Below are 18,437 nucleotides of genomic sequence, written 5' to 3'. Positions count from 1 at the left end.
CTCATGAGTTCTCTATTTGTCTCAGCAATGTTAAAAAGGAAAACTGAGGGTCTGTTAGTTGTGTGAGGAAAATGGAATAAATGTATTCTTTAAATATTAGGGGTATGGGTGTCTCTAAATCATACCAAGCCCCCAATTATCTATGAATTACTAAGAGCACTGGTTATCATTCTATATAGTTCACCACCCAAGCATTTGAACTGGCTGTCAAGTAGGCTCAGGAAGGGAGAGAGGCTTGGATCTAGGAGCAAAGAGGGTGAGTTAAAGCCAACCTATTTCTCTATTAAAGGGCACCCCTGATCTTGTAGTACACGTGCCACAGTGACTGTGAAAAACCTAGAGCCCAAACCTTAGATGAGCATTAAGAATTGTCGTAGATATCTATGATTCTAATTATTGTGGGTTTTTTTTTTACTGTTTATTATTTTTTTTAATTTACATCCAAGTTATTTAGTATATAGTACAACAGTGATTTCAGGAGTAGATTCTTTAATGCCCCTTACCCATTTAGCCCATCCCCTTCCCACAACCCCTCCAGCAACCCTCTGTTTGTTCTCCATATTTAAGAGTCTCTTATGTTTTGTTCCCCTTCCTGCTTTTATATTATTTTTGCTTCTATTCCCTTGTGTTCATCTGTTCTGTCTTAAAGTCCTCATATGAGTGAAGTCATATGATATTTGTCTTTCTCTGACTAATTTTGCTTAGCCTAATACCCTCTAGTTCCATCAACGTAGTTGCAAATGGCAAGATTTCACTCTTTTTGATTGCCAAGTAATAATCCATTGTGTGTGTGTGTGTGTGTGTGTGTGTGTGTGTGTAAAATCCATTGTGTGTGTGTGTGTGTAAAATCCATTGTGTGTGTGTGTGTGTGTGTATACCACATCTTCTTTATCCATTCATCCATCAGTGGATATTTGGGCTTTTCCATACGTTGGCTATTGTTGATATTGCTGCTATAAACATTGGGGTGCATATGCCCCTTTGAAACAGCATACCTGTATCCCTTGGATAAATACTAGTAGTGAAATTGCTGGATCATAGGGTAGTTCTATTTTTAACTTTTTGAGGAAGCTCCATACTGTTTTCCAGAGTGGCTGCACCAGCTTGCATTCCCACCAACAGTGCAAAAGAGATCCTCTTTCTCCACATCCTTGCCAACATCTGCTCTTGCCCAAGTTGTTAATGTTAGCCATTCTGACCAGTGTGAGGTGGTACCTCATTTTGGTTTTTTTTTTTTTAATATATGAAATTTATTGTCAAATTGGTTTCCATACAACACCCAGTGCTCATCCCAAAAGGTGCCCTCCTCAATATCCATCACCCACCCTCTCCTCCCTCCCACCCCCCATCAACCCTCAGTTTGTTCTCAGTCCTCATTGTGGTTTTGATTTGTATTTCCCTGATGATGAGTGATGTGGAGCATTTTTCATGTGGCAGATGGCCATCTGAATGTCCAACTTCTTTGGAGAAGTGTCTATTCATGTCTTTTGACCATTTCTTTACTGGATTATTTGGTTTTTTTTGGGTGTTGAGTTTGATAAGTTCTTTATAGATTTTGGATACTAGCCCTTTATCTGATAGGTCGTTTGCAAATATCTTCTCCCATTCTGTCAGTTGCCTTTTAGTTTTGCTGATTGTTTCCTTCTCTGTGCAGAAGCTTTTTATTTTGATGAGGTCCCCATAGTTCATTTTTGCTTTTGTTTCCCTTGCCTCCAGAGATGTGTTGAGTACGAAGTTGCTGTGGCCAAGATCAAAGAGGTTTTGCCTGCTTTCTCCTTGAGGATTTTGATGGCTTCCTGTCTTACATTGAGGTCTTTCATCCATTTTGAGTTTCTTTTTGTGTATGGTGTAAGAAAGTGGTCCAGGTTAATTTTCTGCATGTCTCTGTCCAGTTTTCCCAGCACCACTTGCTGAAGAGACTGTCTTTATTCCACTGAATATTCTTTCCTGCTTTGTCAAAGATTAGTTGGCCATATGTTTGTGAGAACCCACTTCTGGGTTTTCTGTTCTGTTCCATTGATCTGAGTGTCTGTTCTTGTGCCAGTACCATATTGTCTTGATGATTACAGCTTTGGAATACAGCTTGAAGTCTGGACTTGTGATGCCTCCTGCTTTGGTTTTCCTTTTCGAGGTTGCTTTGGCTCTTTGGGGTCTTTTCTGGTTCCATACAAATTTTAGGATTGTTTGTTCTAGCTCTGTGAAGAATGCTGGTGTTATTTTGATAGGGATTGCATTGAATATGTAGATTGCTTTGGGTAGTATCGACATTTTAACAACATTTGTTCTTACTATCGAGGAGCATGGAATCTTTTTCCATTTATTTGTGTCTTCTTCAATTTCTTTCATAAGCTTTCTATAGTTTTCAGTGTATAGATTTTTCACCTCTTTGGTTAGATTTATTCCTAGGTATTTTATGGTTTCTGGTGCAATTGTAAATGGAATCAATTCCTTGATTTCTCTTTCTTTTGCTTCATTGTTGGTGAATAGGAATGCAACTGATTTCTGTGCATTGATTTTATATCCTGTCATTTTGCTGAATTCATGGACCAGTTCTAGCAGTTTTTTGCTGAAATCTTTGGGGTTTTCCATATTAAGTATCACGTCATCTTGAAAGAGTGAAAGTTTGACCTCCTCCTGGATGATTTGGATGCCTTTTATTTCGTTGTGTTGTCTGATTGCAGAGGCTAAGACTTCCAACACTATGTTGAATAACAGTGGCAAGAGTGGTCTTGTTCCTGACCTTAGGGGGAAAGCTCTCAGATATTCCCCACTGAGGATGATATTGGCATTCATATATAGCTTTTATGATCTCAAGGTATAATACTTTTTTCCTACTTTCTTGAGGGTTTTTGTCTAGAAAGGATGCTGTATTTTGTCAAATGCTTTCCTTGCATCTGTTGAGAGGATCATGTGGTTCTTGTCTTTTCTTTTATTAATGTGATGAATCAGCCCTGCATCCCAGGTAGGGATTCAGGTAGGATTCACCACTTCATTGTGGTGAATAATTTTTTTAATGTATTGTTGGATCTGGTTGGCTAATATCTTGTTGAGGATTTTTGCATCCATGTTTATCAGGGAAATTGGTCTTAGTTCTTCTTTGTAGTGGGGTCTTTGTCTGGTTTTGGAATCAAGGTAATGCTGGCTTCATAGAAAGAATTTGGAAGTTTTCCTCCCATTTCTATTTTTTAGAACAGCTTCAGGAGGATAGGTTTTAACTCTTCCTTAAATGTTTGGTAGAATTAATTCCCTTGGAAAGGTATCTGGCCCTGGACTCTTGTTTTTTGGGGAGATTTTTTTTTATTACTAATTTGATTTCTTTACTGGTAATGGTCTGTTCCAATTTTGTATTTCATCCTGTTTCAGTTTTGGTAGTTTATATGTTTCTAGGAACTTGTCCATTTCTTCCAGATTCCCCATTTTATTGGTGTGTAATTGCTTATAATGTTGTCTTATTGTTTTTATTTCTGCTGTGTTGGTTGTGATCTCTCCTCTTTCTTGATTTTATTTATTTGGCTCCTTTCCTTTTTCTTTTTGATCAAACTGGCTAGTGGTTTATCAATTTTGTTAACTCCTTCAAAGAACCAGCTTCTGGTTTCATTGATCTGTTTTACTGTTTTTGTTTTGGTTTGGTTTGGTTTGGTTTGGTTTTGATACCATTGATTTCTGCTCTACTCTTTATTATTTCCTGTCTTCTGCTGGTTTTGGATTTTGTTTGCTGTTCTTTTCCCAGATCTTTTAGGTGTAAGGTTACGTTGTGGATCTGAGACCTTTCTTCTTCCTGTATGAAGGCCTGGATTGCTATATACTTCCCTCTTAGGACTGCCTTTGCTGCATCCCAGAGGTTTTGGGCTGTGGTGTTATCATTTTCATTGGCTTCCATGTACTTTTTAATTTCCTCTTTAACTTCTTGGTTAGCCCATTCATTCTTTAGTAGGATGTTCTTTAGTCTCCAGGTATTTGTTATCTTTCCAAATTTTTTCTTGTGGTTGATCTCGAGTTTCATATCATTGTGGTCTGAAAATATGCACGCTATGATCTCGATCTTTTGAACTTGTTGAGGGCTGATTTGTGTCCCAGCCGGTGATCTATTCTGGACAATGTTCCATGTGCACTGGAGAAGAATGTATATTCCACTGTTTTAGGATAAAATGTTCTGAATATATATGTTAAGTCCATCTGGTCCAGTGTGTCATTCAAAGCCATTGTTTCCTTGTTGACTGTCTGTTTAGATGATCTCTCCATTGTTGTAGGTGGGGTGTTGAAGTCCCCTACTATGATGGTATTATTATCATTGAGTTTCTTATGTTTGTGATTAACTGATTTATGTATTTGGGTGCTCACACATTTGGAGCTTAAATGTTTACAATTGCTAGGTCTTCTTGGTGGATAGACCCCTTCATTATGATATAACAGCCTTCTTCATCTCTTGTTACAGTCCTTATTTTAAAATCTAGATTGTCTGATATAAGTATGGCTACTCTGGCTTTCTTTTGTCAGCCATTAGCATGATAGATGTTCTCCCTCCCCTTACTTTTCAATCTGAAGGTGCCTTTAGGTCTAAAGTGGGTCTCTTGTAAACAGCACATAGATAGCTCTTATTTTCTTATCCATTCTGTTACCCTATGTCTTTTGATTAGAGCATTTAGTCCATTGATATTTAGAGAGAGTACTGAAACATATGAATTTATTGCCATTATGTTTCTTGTAGAGTTGGGAGTGTCTGATGGTGTTCTCTGGTCCTTTCTAGTCTTTGTTGCTTTTGGTATTTATGTATGTATGTATGTATGTATTTATAATTTGCTCATTCATTCATTCATTTATTGCTTTTCTCCTCTCAGAGAGCCCCCCTTAAAATTTCTTGCAGGGCTGGTTTAGTGTTCATGAACTTCTTTATTTTTTGTCTGGGAAACTTTTAATCTCTCCTTCTATTTTGAATGACAGCCTTGCTGGATAAAGAATTCTTGGCTGCATATTTTTTCTGATTTAGCACATTGAATATATCCTGCCATTCCTTTCTGGCCTGCCAAGTTTCTGTGGATAGGTCTGCTGCAAACCTGATCTGTCTTCCCTCGTAGGTTAAGGACTTTTTTCCCCTTGCTGCTTTCATGATTCTTTCTTTGCTTGAGTATTTTGTGATTTAGACTATGATGTGCTTTGTTGATGGTCGGTTTTTGTTGAATCTAATGGGAGTCCTCTGTGTTTCCTGGATTTTGATGTCTGTGTCATTTCCCAGGTTAGGAAAGTTTTCCACTATGATTTGCTCACATAACCCTTCTAAGCCTATTTCTCTCTCTTCATCTTCTGGGACCCCTATGATTCTGATGTTGTTCCTTTTTAATGAATCACTGATTTCTCTAATTTTTAAATCATGTTCTTTTGCCTTAGTCTCCCTCTTTTTTTCTGCTTCATTATTCTCCATAAGTTTGTTGTCTATATCGCTGATTTGCTGCTCTTCCTCATCCACTCTTGCCGCCTTGGCAAGCATTTGAGATTGAAGGTCAGTTATAGCATTTTTTTATTTCATCTCGACTAGCTTTTACTTTGTTTTTATCTCTGAAGAAAGGGATTCTAATATATTTTCAACCCCAGCTAGTATTCTTATTATCATGATTCTAAATTCTGGTTCAGATATCTTGCTTGTATCTCTGTTGATTAAGTCCCTGGCTTTTGTTTCTTTCTGCTTTTTCTTTTGGGTGAATTCCTTTGTTTCATAATTTTGAAGGAAGAAAAGGCATAAGGTAAAAACAAATTAAAATTAAAAAATTAAAAACAACACACATACACACACACACACACACACACACACACAGAAATCAAATAAATGATGCTAGATCCTAGGTGTGTTTTGGTCTGAGTGTTGAAAGGCGCTTGATAGATTAGAGAAAAAGTGGGGGGAGAAAAAAAGAAAAAGAAAAAAAAAGGAAAACGTTTGAAAATTTGAAATAATGAATAGAATGAAATAGAATAAAATGAAACGATGGAAGTAAAATAGAATTTGAAAAATTTACAAAAAAGTAAAAAATATAGTAGAAAAAATTAAAGAAAAATATTTTAATAAAAATTGAAAATAAAAATAATATTTTCTTTCTGTATTCAAGAAAAAGAAAAGAAATGAAAAAGAAAACAAAAAGAAAATTGAATAGATGGACCAGTGAACAGACTGAAATACGATTGAAATTACATCATTTTCCCCTAGGAGTCAAACTGTGAAGCAATTTATAGTCCATAAACTAAGCAGGCATGGAGACGTGTGGTATTCCTGAAGAGCAAGCTTGGCCAAGTTGGGCGGGGCCTAGTGAAATGGCTCCACTCTCCACTAGATGACACTGCTTAGCTTACTCAGGTGGATTGTTGTGGCCCATGTAGGTCTGTATGCACATGTGTGGGAGGGGTGAAAATGGCATCACCCAGCTACCCAGTCTTTAGTATCAGAACTCTCTTCTCCCTGATTAGCAATGGCGCACCCATCCTTTGTCTCTGGCTTCTGTCTACTCCCTGCTTTTACACTGTCCATTACCAAGCCGTCAGGTTGCCAGGTGGCACCTTCCCCCTGAGTTTTATCTCAGATGCAGCTGTGTTTCCTGACCCCTCATTTCTGAGGGACTGCAGCTTTGACCCGTTCTACCCCTCTGCAGGAGGGTCTCACCAAGTAAGGGCCAGGTGCTGGCTGTACCCAGGAAAGTTCACGGGACCATGCTGCTGTTGATGCCCAGAAACTGCCGCTGGGTGACAGCCCAGCCCAGAAAAAGTTCACATGATCATGTAGCAGCAGCGTTTCAGGGATTATGGAAAATCACAACACACATCTGGCTCCAGGCTTCACTCTTCACAACCTTGTTCCAGCACCAGCAAATATGGTTGTTCTCCAGGGTCTGATGGGACCTTTGCCTGTGGGGAGTCCTCCCAGCAGGGGAACCGCCTCTCCTCATGTGGTCCGAAGACCTCCCAGACTTCACTCTGCTCCTGGGGATTCACCCTTCCCACCAGAGCATCTGCTGTTATCAAACTGCGGAGTTTCAGACTCTGCACTCCCCCTGTTTATACATTCTTAATGGAATTTAAACCCTCTCCTTTCTCCTTTCTCCATTTTTAGTTCAGTCCCTGAGGCTGTTTCCACTTTTCCACTTTCTCTCCAGCTGCTTTTGTTGGTGGTGATGGGGTGCTTTTCCCGTATTGTCCCCACCATCTCCGTCCTCCCTCCACAAGCAGAAACCACTCTCTTCCCTCCGCGGCTTCTGTCTCCCCCAGTTCATCTCTCTGCACCACTGTGTTCTGTGGTCCAGGTTGTGCAGATTGTTGTGTAATCTTCACATCAGTTTTCTAGGTGTGCAGGATAGTTTAGTGTTTATCTGGCTCTATTTCATTCACACAAGACACAAAAAAAACTTTCATGCTGTTCCGCCATCTTGGCTTCTCTTCTCTATTGTTCTAATTATAAAGAAGGTTACGTAAATGCTTCCTTAATTCCACTGCTGGCGGTGGAACATACATGAGAAATCCTAGGGCAACCATTAGGTGGCCTTAGCAGGGGCATGGTATACATTTTAATTCTTAAAATTGAACTTGTAAGAAACTTTTCCATACACCATACCAGGTTCTAAATCTTTTTTTTTTTTTTGGCCATTTTCTTATTAACCTAGGACTATTAGGAACCGTTTTGAAAACATTTGGGACAAAGAACCTTAAAATTATGCCAGTGAATTTGTTAAGTAACAGAAACTTGTGCTTTGGAATTCAAATGCGGAGGACTGTGTTTCTGCTGTGCCCAAGACAATGATTCACAGATGTCTTAATGATTTGGGAGTAAGGGAAAAAGAGTAAGATGGGCTTTCTCATTTTGGAATACCTAAGTCTCAGGAGCTTGAAGGTTCTCCACAATAATGTTTCCTTTAATGACTTCAGTTTTGTATTCTAAGAAAAATGAAAATAAGCAAATGCTAAATCATCTAATAATTCAAAGAGCCAAATGGTTTAGTGGCCAAGTTTATATCTGTCCCTCCTGTTCCACGCAGCTGTAATAATACCAATAGAGGAACTGGTTGTAAAGGGTACAGGATATGGGCATGACAAATTCAAAAACATGAGTATGGCATGTCAACCTATCCTACATCCATATATAAGCATCCATTTCATTTGAATAAAACATCATTCCTGTTAAATTGATGTTAATTTGAATTGTATCGGTCGTATTGTTGTATAAGATCTAGAAACATCATGTTTATACCTCCTTTTATGTTGGCACCTAATGCATAGTGTGGTACACGAGAAAATTTGTCTTATTTGTAGCCTCATGTTACCCAAATGAGAAAAACCCTGAGTTAATTATAAACAAGTTCTCAGAAGACATGTGATTAGAAATAGATTAGAAACTGTCTTACCTCTAGGAGAGCCATCAAACTTGGATACAGGAACATCAGGAATGTGCCACAAAGTAATTCTTCCTGAGACTTCTCCAGAGAATAGTATCTTATAAAAAGGCTCTTTCCTTTCATTCATGTAGCCCATAACAAAGGAAAGGCCCTGGTCCAAAATAAAAGGTTAGCTTTTATGTAGAAAAAAATATCTGAATATAAAATGACAACCACTATTTTCAAATGGAGGAACAAGACTTCATAGATTAACTGAATTGTTTCCATTTGCTTCCTGATCTTTCAAAAATTTCAGGTAACTTAAGTGACATTATCTCTTACTCAAGACAAAAAAAATTTTATAAAATAAGCAAAGTCCACAGCTAGACTTCAGAGAGTTACTAAGACTATTTAACATGTACTTAATGTTCTGTGTCTGTATTACACATAATGTTAGAGGCTTTACATTTATTCTGCTAAATAATCCTCACACTAATTCTCTGAGGTTGGCACTATCATTGTCTCCATTTCCCAAATGAATAAACTGAGAGTGGAGAGGTTGATTTACCTAAAGTGTTATAGACAGCAAAGAGTACATGTCTTCATGACCATACCCTACTGTCCACTAAGGAGGCCTGATTTCTTTATAGTCCCTTAAGTTCCATTGTCAATTACAATAGCAACAAGTAATATATGTGTGGTAATTTTGTGTTATTAACATGCTTTCAACTTTCTGTTAACTACTTTTCATATTTAATATATTTGATTTTAAACATTCTAGGAGATCAGAAATAAAAATGAGTCCATAACATAAACAATAAACAAATAAATACTAATATAATTAAGTATATAGTTATAGTTTACATTAATATATTATATATTTATGTACATAAGGCTATAATTTTGCTGAGGCAGAGTATGAATATTAAGCACCAGAGTTCTGGAAGACATGCTTTTATCAGTGTAATGGGTCTAGATTCTCTAGTGCCTGAGTGCAGTGCAGATGTTCTCTGGGAAGACTTGCATATAGAGATTATGAACAAGGCATCAAAATTATTAAGAGATTATAAAAACAAAAACTTCTTTTGATATACAAAGAAAAGTCACCCTGGAAAGAAAGCCAACTGCTGGTGCTAGAAGTAAAGAAGTCTAAGAAAATGATAGATAGTTCCTCATTAGAAAATATGTTTGAAGGTCAGGACTTTGATGTATTATTGGAAAAATTCTGTAATGTATCTGAGGAGTATTAAAGGCCAAAGCATTGCTATATTTATTCCTCACAACAAAGCTACAGAGTAAGTAAACACTGCCATTATTCCTGTTATGGAGAAAAGAAAACTAATACAGGAAGAGAGTAAGAAAGGAATCCAAGAGCATACAACCAAGGTAGTCCTCCAACATTAGAGCACTGCAGAGGAGAAACAGCTCCTAGGAAGTTGCTTCTGCAGATTTAGAAGGCACTTTCAAGTCTTATACGTCTCAATCCATCACTTTTGTAGGTGTTAGAAACTGTGTCAATACAATTTGGGTAAACCAGCAAACTAGCTTCTCAAACTCTCTTGACCTTGAAGAACCTTAGAACTGACTAGTTCCACTCCCTCATGATTTTGATACAGAGAAGCTGAGCCGTTACTCGGTTCCTGTGGTTGGTGGCAGGCAGCATGCCTCATTTCCCCCAACAGCATATGCTCCGGTGCTGCTGTTCTCCCTCTGTACCTACTATGCCACTGCCATTCATCACTTGCTCACACCCACACCTTGTCACCTCTGCCCTCATCCTTTGCAGTATCCCTCTCTGATTCTGCTATTCACTTGGACACTCCCCTCAGAGCCCCTTACCATATGAACTCTGATTAGTCACCACAGTACCCAGGGTGTATCACAAGGAACACCTGCCCTACAGGAGGTAATAAAATAGCCCTTAAGAGCGAATTCTCGGGGCACCTGTGTAGCTCAATTGGTTAAGCATCTGACTCTTGATTGTGGTTCAGGTCATGATCTCACAGTTCATGGGACTGAACCCCACATCAGGCTCTGTGCTGACAGCATGGAGCCTGTTTGGTGTTTGGGATCCTCCCTCTCCCTCTCTCCCTGCCCCTCCCCTGCTCCCTCTCTCTTTCTCTCTCTCAAAATAAATTAAGCATTAAAAAAACAAAAACAAAAACAACCAAAAAACCCAGAAAATTCTCTTGAGTTAACTGCCTGGGTTCAACTCCTGGTTTTAGCACATACTAACTCTATTAAAAGCACCAATTACTTGATTTAGACAATTTACTTAACCTCTCTGTGTCTCATTTTCCCTAAATGTGAAAGAAGGCCAGTAAAAACACCTACTCTATAGGATTGCTGTCAGGATTAATGAATTGATAAAGGTGAGGTGCTTAGAATGGTGCCCTGCATTTGGCACATACTCAGTACCTATGAACCATTCTTATTATCCACTTTTTGGAACAACTGAGAAACTTGCTCCAAAGTCCAACTGCCAGACTTGGGCCAAACTGCCCAGGTTCAAATCCTAGGAATTAACCTTTCTAAACATGATTTGCAAAGTGAGGCCATGGTGGGAATGCATGTAAATGGAGGAGTGTGTATATTTGATAATAACAAGGACTAAAAAAAAAATTACCCATCAGCATCATCGTTATTACTCTTAGTTCATGCACCCAAATTCCTTACATGCAATCTTCAGGCTATCTCTGCCTCAACTACCCCTTAACTCAGCACTGCAGAGTTACTCCACAGCTAAGACTCTGAAAGCCAGTACCTTATCTCAACAACCAGGACCCCTGCCACAGGCCTCAGTGATCATCAGCTGTCATTAGAACCTTGGGAGACTCTCACGAAGCTACTGAAAGGAAGGGCGAGTCTCATTTTGCTACTACAACTCCATCAGCAGATATATTCTGAACATCACAAATGGTAACTGTGGGAACGTGTTACTGCTACACACTGAGATTTATGTCTATTGGTGCCATTCCAAAAGAAGAGTCTACTTAATACTACATATTTATAGAATACCCTTTTCTAAGCTCCTTGTACTTATCAAACTTATCTCCCACCCCATCAAAATGTTACCTTCTAACTTCAGGAGAGATTAAGAAATCTTATAGTTAGTGAATATTGGCGATGTTTTGAATAAGGAAAACAATGTCAGACTTTAACTTCTGGCTGGACAAAGGGCAAGCAAGAGTGTGAGGGTGGGTAGACTAGCTTCTTTAAGTTTCCGAGTATTCTATTCATATTGCACTGGCTTCCTAGTATTTCCCACGTTTAAGATAAATAACTGTCATTGTCTAAACAAGAATTGTTGCAGGGCATCTGGGTGGCTCAGTCGGTTAAGCAGCCACCTCCAGCTCAGGTCATGATCTCGTGGTTCGTGAGTTTGAGCCCTGCGTCAGGCTCTGTGCTGACAGCTTGGAGCCTGCTTCAGATTTTCTCTCTCTCTCTCCCCTTCCCTCAATAGCATGTGTCCTCTTTCTCTCTCTCAAAAATAAACTTAAAAAAAAGAATATTTAAAAATTATTGATAGATGATCCATAGATCTATGTCTTCATATTTTGAGGAACAAAATAAGGTGGCTTCCCCTAAGGTTAGTATTTTTTTTAAGTTAATTTGCAATTGCTGTGTTTTTCTTCAGCACCAATATGTGCAGTCGACTAGAAGATCTTAAAGGATACTACCTACATTTTAGCTTTTGGGGAAAACTTCTTTATAAAAAGTGCATTCTGGTGCTAAAGGAAAGAATGGGCAGGCAGGTCCTTTACAAAATAACTAAAAATGCTTTTTCTAAGTAAGCCACACTACTGCTCTTATAATCAACAGTGAAGCAAGACTCCATTGCCACTCACAGATGACTTTAGAAATAGTGTTTGATGCCACAATTCTGAAGTTTGCCTGTGCCCCAGTGGCACTTAGAGTTCTAATTTTGGGCTTGCAGTTTTTTAATCAAGTTTTTGCAACAAAACCCTATAGATATGTTAAAGGTACAGTTACAGAACTATGGGTTCTCCAGTGGCTAAACTGCGAAATTAAGCAAACCATCAGTCCGTAAAAAAATAACGTCCAGATGATGATTGGTTGACACGTCAGTAATCCAAAGTCCTTATTCTCCATGAAATACCTCCTTGGATAATTAACTGATGACTAAGTCCACAGGTTAACAATCATAACAGCAAGAACAAACCTCATTTTGGTTAGCACTACTAAAATAAAACAACTTTAAATGATCAGACTTCATAGAATGTAAAGATAAAATTCAGTCAAGTAAAAACACACAATTATATCCTCAAGTCTGCCAGGACTCACAATTATACTTGTTTTACCAAGAAAATTTATTCAGAAGAATAGCTAAACATATGCGAAAACGATAATATTGAGATTAAAAAAGCAGGATATAAACCATTTGATAAAATTTAAAAACTGGAGTAGACACATCAAAATGTTAATAACTTCATATCAAATCATTTCTCCAAAGGGTAAGTGAACAATGTGTGTGTGTGGCAAGGTGGGGGGTGGGGGCGAGAGAGTGAGAGAGAATGAATATGGCAAAATGTTGACAATTGGTAGATGAGTGGAGGTAGATGATGGAGGGTAGGTGAGTGATCATTGTAGTATTCTTGAAACTTTTTAAATATTTGAAAATTTTCCCATTAAAATAAGTAAATACATAAAATATATTCCTTGTGAATATTTATGGTGGCAAAATTATGAATTTTAGTTCCTCCACTTTTAACTTTTAATTTTAATTTTAACTTTCATAATTTTTCTATAACAAATATATATCATTTAGTTACTCCAGCTTTAAAATATATATTTTTCGAAGGCAAAGTTTTCTCTTCAGTACCCATTAACAATTAGATTTGATTTTCTCGTTGACAACTTCATGCGATTCTTCCATTCAATTTTTTCAAGTCTGACTCTCTGTTACAGACAAAGCAACACTTATCTAAGACGCAGAGTGAAGCAGCTTTGAGGCAGTCACTCTCTCCTTGCATTACCTTATTTTCCTGCACAGAAGTAGAGCACAGTAAATGAGGATAAATGGTCTCTTTAAGCACTCTTCCATCAGCAGGGTATATGCTTTTTGAAAGCCCACTGCATGGTGAAAAATAAAAAGCAGAGTTGAGAACATTGAGGTTCTTTATTCGTTTTTTTCCTCCTCCCACTTTCAAAAGCCGGATGGTACCATTCAAGTTTCTAAACTCTAGTTAGAAATTGTTGGGTTAATAATTACAAGTGACTTTTTGAAAACCCAGCACCAGCTGTACAAGTTATACATGGTTAATCTCATTCCTTCATCCCCTGCTGTTTCATACAAAGGCTGAAGCCTCCCAAGCCCAGAGTAAATCTTCTAGTGCCAAAGTTGTTTTGTTCTGGTTTTTGATCATGGGCAGCATGCAGGGATTTTTCCATAATAAACCTCCCAAAGTTCATTTTCTACCTGAATGTTTTGTATGCCGCTCCCATCTGAGCCCACCTGTTCAGCAGCTGATAGATAAAACTGTGACCATCTTCTGTCCAGATGATGATTCTGTGAGCAGCAAGCACCTCTCCCCCAGCAAAAAACTGCCCACTTCTGCTAACTTCGGTCCGCAGAAGGGAAAAATCACAATAGTCATAAACCTAAAATACAAAATTAATGATGTACATTAACAAAAGCTTCTAATCTAATCTGTCAATGAGATGAAAGATAAATTATGCTTATCAAGACTATTTAGATGGCAGTGTTAATGCAACAATATATTAAATATTAATAACAGGACACACTGTACTCATGCGCCAAGATAATTTTTTACTAGTACTTATTTTTTCATTTATCCTAAGGTAGGTTTAATGAATAAACTTTATGCCATTCCAGAATGTGCCCATTAAGCACAGAAGCCAAAAATCCCAAAATTTATATGTTATTTTATTCCTTCTATATGGTAGTCCAACTTCAACTTTTAAAAATTTGTTACACAGAAAGTTTACACAGCAGAAACCTTTTGATACACTACATATTTTATATTTTTGTTCAAAAATATAGTATCAACATATAAGTAAGATACTGTAGTTTTGTTAGCTGGGCCAGTTATATGAAACATTAAAGAAAAAGGGATGCTATCAAATGATAATAACTTAGCTCTTCTTTCTTGATGGAGAGATCAGTGAATATACTCACAAGAAAGTAGATTCTCTAAAAATGAATATAGCAACTATGCAGAAAAGGAACAAAGCCTATAAATAAAATCAATGTATGTAGATGAAAGGGTTTAGTTTGCTTTTTAATTTTAAAGTTCAGGCATCAAATTTTTAAAGTAATCCAGAGATAAATGCTCATTATTGTCATGGTCTGTTGCTAATAAAATTGGGATCTACTTTATATATATAATATCCTGAGAAGCAAAACAGCTGAGTGCAGGGAGAGGAAAATTGATACAAATGGGTCATAAAAGACAACTAATTCAATTTATCGTGTCATTTTTATAATACCTTCCAACATTTAGAAAATACCACCAATAAAAGTCTCTCCGTATATGTGCAAAATCGTATTGCCCGGCAGTTCAGGGAGTCGAGAAATTTGGATTCCTTCTCGTAGACATCTTGTTTTTCCTTCAGAAGGAATGAGAACACTTTAGTGCCGGTTCTAGGTAATTTATACATGACTTGCTCTGCTGTACACCTGAAGTAGATCAGACCATTTTTATAAAAAACAAAAAAACAAAAAACAACTACCCGTTTCCTTTTGAGTTCCCTGAACTAAGAAATCACTTCACAAGAGAAACCATGAACAGGAAACCCACTTGGCTTAAAGGATTCCTCATATATAATCGTTCCTACAAGCATTCTGTTGGGCACTGTGCTGGATGCTGAGAATGTAAAGATAGGAATAAGTTTCTCATTTTCAGATGTGGTGGAAAGACAAAACAAAAAAAAAGTAACATATTAAAAACAAACAACTGCAGTACCTTAACTGCTAAAAAAGAAAAATGAATAAGTGCTTTGAAAAAACAAAAGCATGGCCAACACAGAACATCTAGAATACCATATTCACAGTAAGTTTCTGATGATGCTGGTGTGTGTTTCTTGGGCTCATTATGGCAACACAATTCCTAGGCTTCCTCTAGGAATTTCCAAGAAATTCCAAAGGAGAGCTCAGAGCATGGGGCAGCTGAAACAATTTTATCATCAGCATATAGAATATGACTGTTTTTTTGTCCACCACCTCAAATTGTAGCCTGATGCAGGAACAGGTGAATATACTCGACTCCCAGTGCGTGACCCCAGCTGTTCACAGTCATCTTCCTGCCACATACACTCAGAAGAAAGGGGGTCTTTCTGCTGTAAGGGTCAGAAACATATTCTTCTATGATGGACTTTATTTTTATTAAAATGTAATCAATGTGTGTGTGTGTGTGTGTGTGTGTACATGTACGTGCCCATAAAAACATTTGTATATGCCCTGAGAACAGGTTGGAAGGAGACAGTCTAATTGTTATCAATTAGAGGAGTGATGGGGGGAGTACACAGAGGTAAAATTTATATACTTCTACATTATTTGAACTCTTAACAATGAGCAGGTAACACCTTTATAATTAATTTTAAAAAAACAATAAATATGCTTGAAATTGGAGAATAAAGAATAGAGTTTCACAAACCAACCTGAATGCTGTTGATAGATGAAGAGAGATCCCATACTTTGAGCTCACCAGCTACTGATACCACCAAGAGAGAATCTTCTGTAAAAACAATAAAGGTCACATAAAAGTTGACCACTGTTATAAGTGGTTGCTGTAGAGATCATTTCACAGTCATTTAAGGATTATGTAGGGTTATGTAGGTGGAACATATTCAACTTTAGGGTTATTTTTCTGATAAAAAATAAACATTTTAGATCACATTTTAAGTTTGTTTCAAAATGTCAAAATGACCCCCATGTAATAGAGAGCCACTAAATAGAGAGCCACTAAAAGCAGAGCCACATTGCAAATGATTATGTTGTCAACATTACATCTTCTTATTTCAGAAATAAGTAAGGAGCTAACCTTCCCTCATTACAGAAATCGAATTATCTTCTTTACTACATCCAGAAGACACAGCAAAGCAAAAGTTCCAAGCGTCTTGCTAATCCACCACAAATGTCTGCTTGTCACTCCTGAAATGTACCGATGAACTGGGTCATGGAAACACGGTCTCCTCTTTTCATTTCATCTTGACCTCTTGCTGACTTTCTAACGACTTGAACCATTGGCTTGGGTGTTCTCAGTTTTTTGATTTGGCTTAGAGAACTATCCCCACCAACAGGTAAACATAAAGAAGTATTCTGAGCTCTTGCCCAGTAGCTCAACACATAGTTCAAAAGTGATCTTTTTATATGCATTCTCTTAGTGTTCTATAAGACCCAACTATTACCTTGAATTCTCATGGAGTGTACAATGCACAGGCAGTTGATCCAATCAGGAGACTGAGATGATATAAAAGTGTGAATAACAGCCAAACTTTTAGCATCGATGATAAGAACATCTTGATATTCTCCACAACACAAAAGCCAGCCTTCCCCTGTCATCCGGAAGGAGCAGTGGTAATACTATGGAAATGGAATTCAAAGCAAGAGTTTAATTATCACTAGCAATTAACAGAATTTGGGCCATGGTGAAGACTCCTCTGATTTTAGTTTTATCATCTATTCAATGAAGCTATTTACTTGAGTGAATAGCAAGTTAAATTTCTTTTAGTTCAATGATTCCACATTGCTAAAGTATTGATTTGGGGCTTGAGTCTCCTTTGTATTTCAGTATTTTTCCTGAGAAAGGGGGATCTTTTTAGGAAGAGTGAATCTTATTCCAATCATAGAAAGTTCACAATTGTTTTATTTCTAGAACGCTATGTAGAAATAGACAGCAACAAAAATCAGGTTCTTCTGGCAACATTGCTTCATGTTAATAAGAAATAAACGTGTTGGAAGAGTGTGTGAGGAATTCTAGTGCCAAGTAAGTTTTGAGAACAGCTTTTATCAAAGATTGAGTAACACATTCTACTCCAGACAGACTCTCTCACTATTAAGATTTTGGCACCAGAAAGGAGTTTGTGAATATTGCAGTGCAAGTCCTCAATGCTAAAAGCAATGAGTAAAACATTAAAAAACACTGTCAGCACCATTGGTATAATGCAACTGCCTTACCTGTATGCTGGGAGTCCATCTACCAAAAGGTAAAATCTCTTTTAAATACTGGGAAATAAAGGTATGGCTATACCTTTTGCTCTCTTTTCCTAAATAAGAAATTCAGAAATTAAGAACCTATCCACCTAAAAATAGTTAAAATTAAAGACAAGAAAACCTTTTTTGCTTTATAAAATAATTTGTCATTAAAACCGAATCTTTCTACGTGTGTATCTGTGTGTGTGTGTGTGTGTGTGTGTTTGGAGTGTAACTAAGAAAAACAAACTGTCTTTCAAATGTACCTATGTTAGAAAGACACAAAAATAAAGGAAGAATCAGGAAAACAATTCTTGAATAGTTAACTTTGGGGGGAAAATGCCAAAATAACAGATGATAACTGACAGTGTTCTATTTCAGGAACAAAAGAAAAATTAAAGAAAAGAATATCCCCCCCAAAGACATTTCTTTAAATATGTGCCTAGAAAATTCTCTAAAGGAATTGTAGAATCCAGAAATGTTCTGAAGGGACTGAATGTACTTACACAGATTGCAGTGTGCCTGTAAGGAAGCGTGGCCTTCTCCACACGCTGTCCGTTCGTGACATTCCAAACACACATCTCCCTAGCAGAGATAACTTGGTATTATTCTCTGTCATTTCCAGTCAATTGGCTGAAATAATTTTTGTGCCACCAAGTTTTTCTGTAGTGCTGCACTTAAATGCAACCTGATCATTTATGTGGCTTTTTGTTACAGATTACTGAGCAAGAAAATGTTGTGGTCATTAGCAGGGATGACATACTGTATCTGTGTCTTTTTGTTTGGGTAATTACACCCTGCCGCCAGCCTACAGACCTTACCTTAGCACCAACCTGACCTAAAACAAATTGTGTGGATACAGCTATCACAGTCTGTTAGAGTGACAGTACAACAATCTTTCCATGGAAACTGCA

The 18,437-nt window shown here is 37.5% G+C and overlaps 1 protein-coding gene across 7 annotated transcripts in view; it reads right to left on the bottom strand.

Annotated features, from left to right (window-relative positions):
* WDR72 (WD repeat domain 72) overlaps positions 1-18,437 on the bottom strand; it is a 229,937-nt gene that overhangs the window by 175,835 nt on the left and 35,665 nt on the right. For 6 of the 7 annotated variants that reach the window (XM_027067276.2, XM_027067278.2, XM_027067277.2 and 3 more), the window contains 7 exons: positions 18,030-18,108; positions 16,740-16,914; positions 15,990-16,066; positions 14,820-14,939; positions 13,789-13,970; positions 13,346-13,442; positions 8,379-8,520 (listed from right to left, as the gene is read on the bottom strand). In XM_027067276.2, coding sequence (XP_026923077.1) covers positions 8,379-8,520; positions 13,346-13,442; positions 13,789-13,970; positions 14,820-14,939; positions 15,990-16,066; positions 16,740-16,914; positions 18,030-18,108 — 872 coding nt within the window. The remainder of the gene's footprint in view (positions 1-8,378; positions 8,521-13,345; positions 13,443-13,788; positions 13,971-14,819; positions 14,940-15,989; positions 16,067-16,739; positions 16,915-18,029; positions 18,109-18,437) is intronic. The other variant, XM_027067279.2, reaches the window with a different exon arrangement.

Source organism: Acinonyx jubatus, chromosome B3 (assembly GCF_027475565.1).
Source record: "Acinonyx jubatus isolate Ajub_Pintada_27869175 chromosome B3, VMU_Ajub_asm_v1.0, whole genome shotgun sequence".
In the NCBI taxonomy this organism is placed as follows: Eukaryota; Metazoa; Chordata; class Mammalia; order Carnivora; family Felidae; genus Acinonyx; species Acinonyx jubatus.
This window is presented reverse-complemented; position numbering and strand designations above follow the sequence as displayed.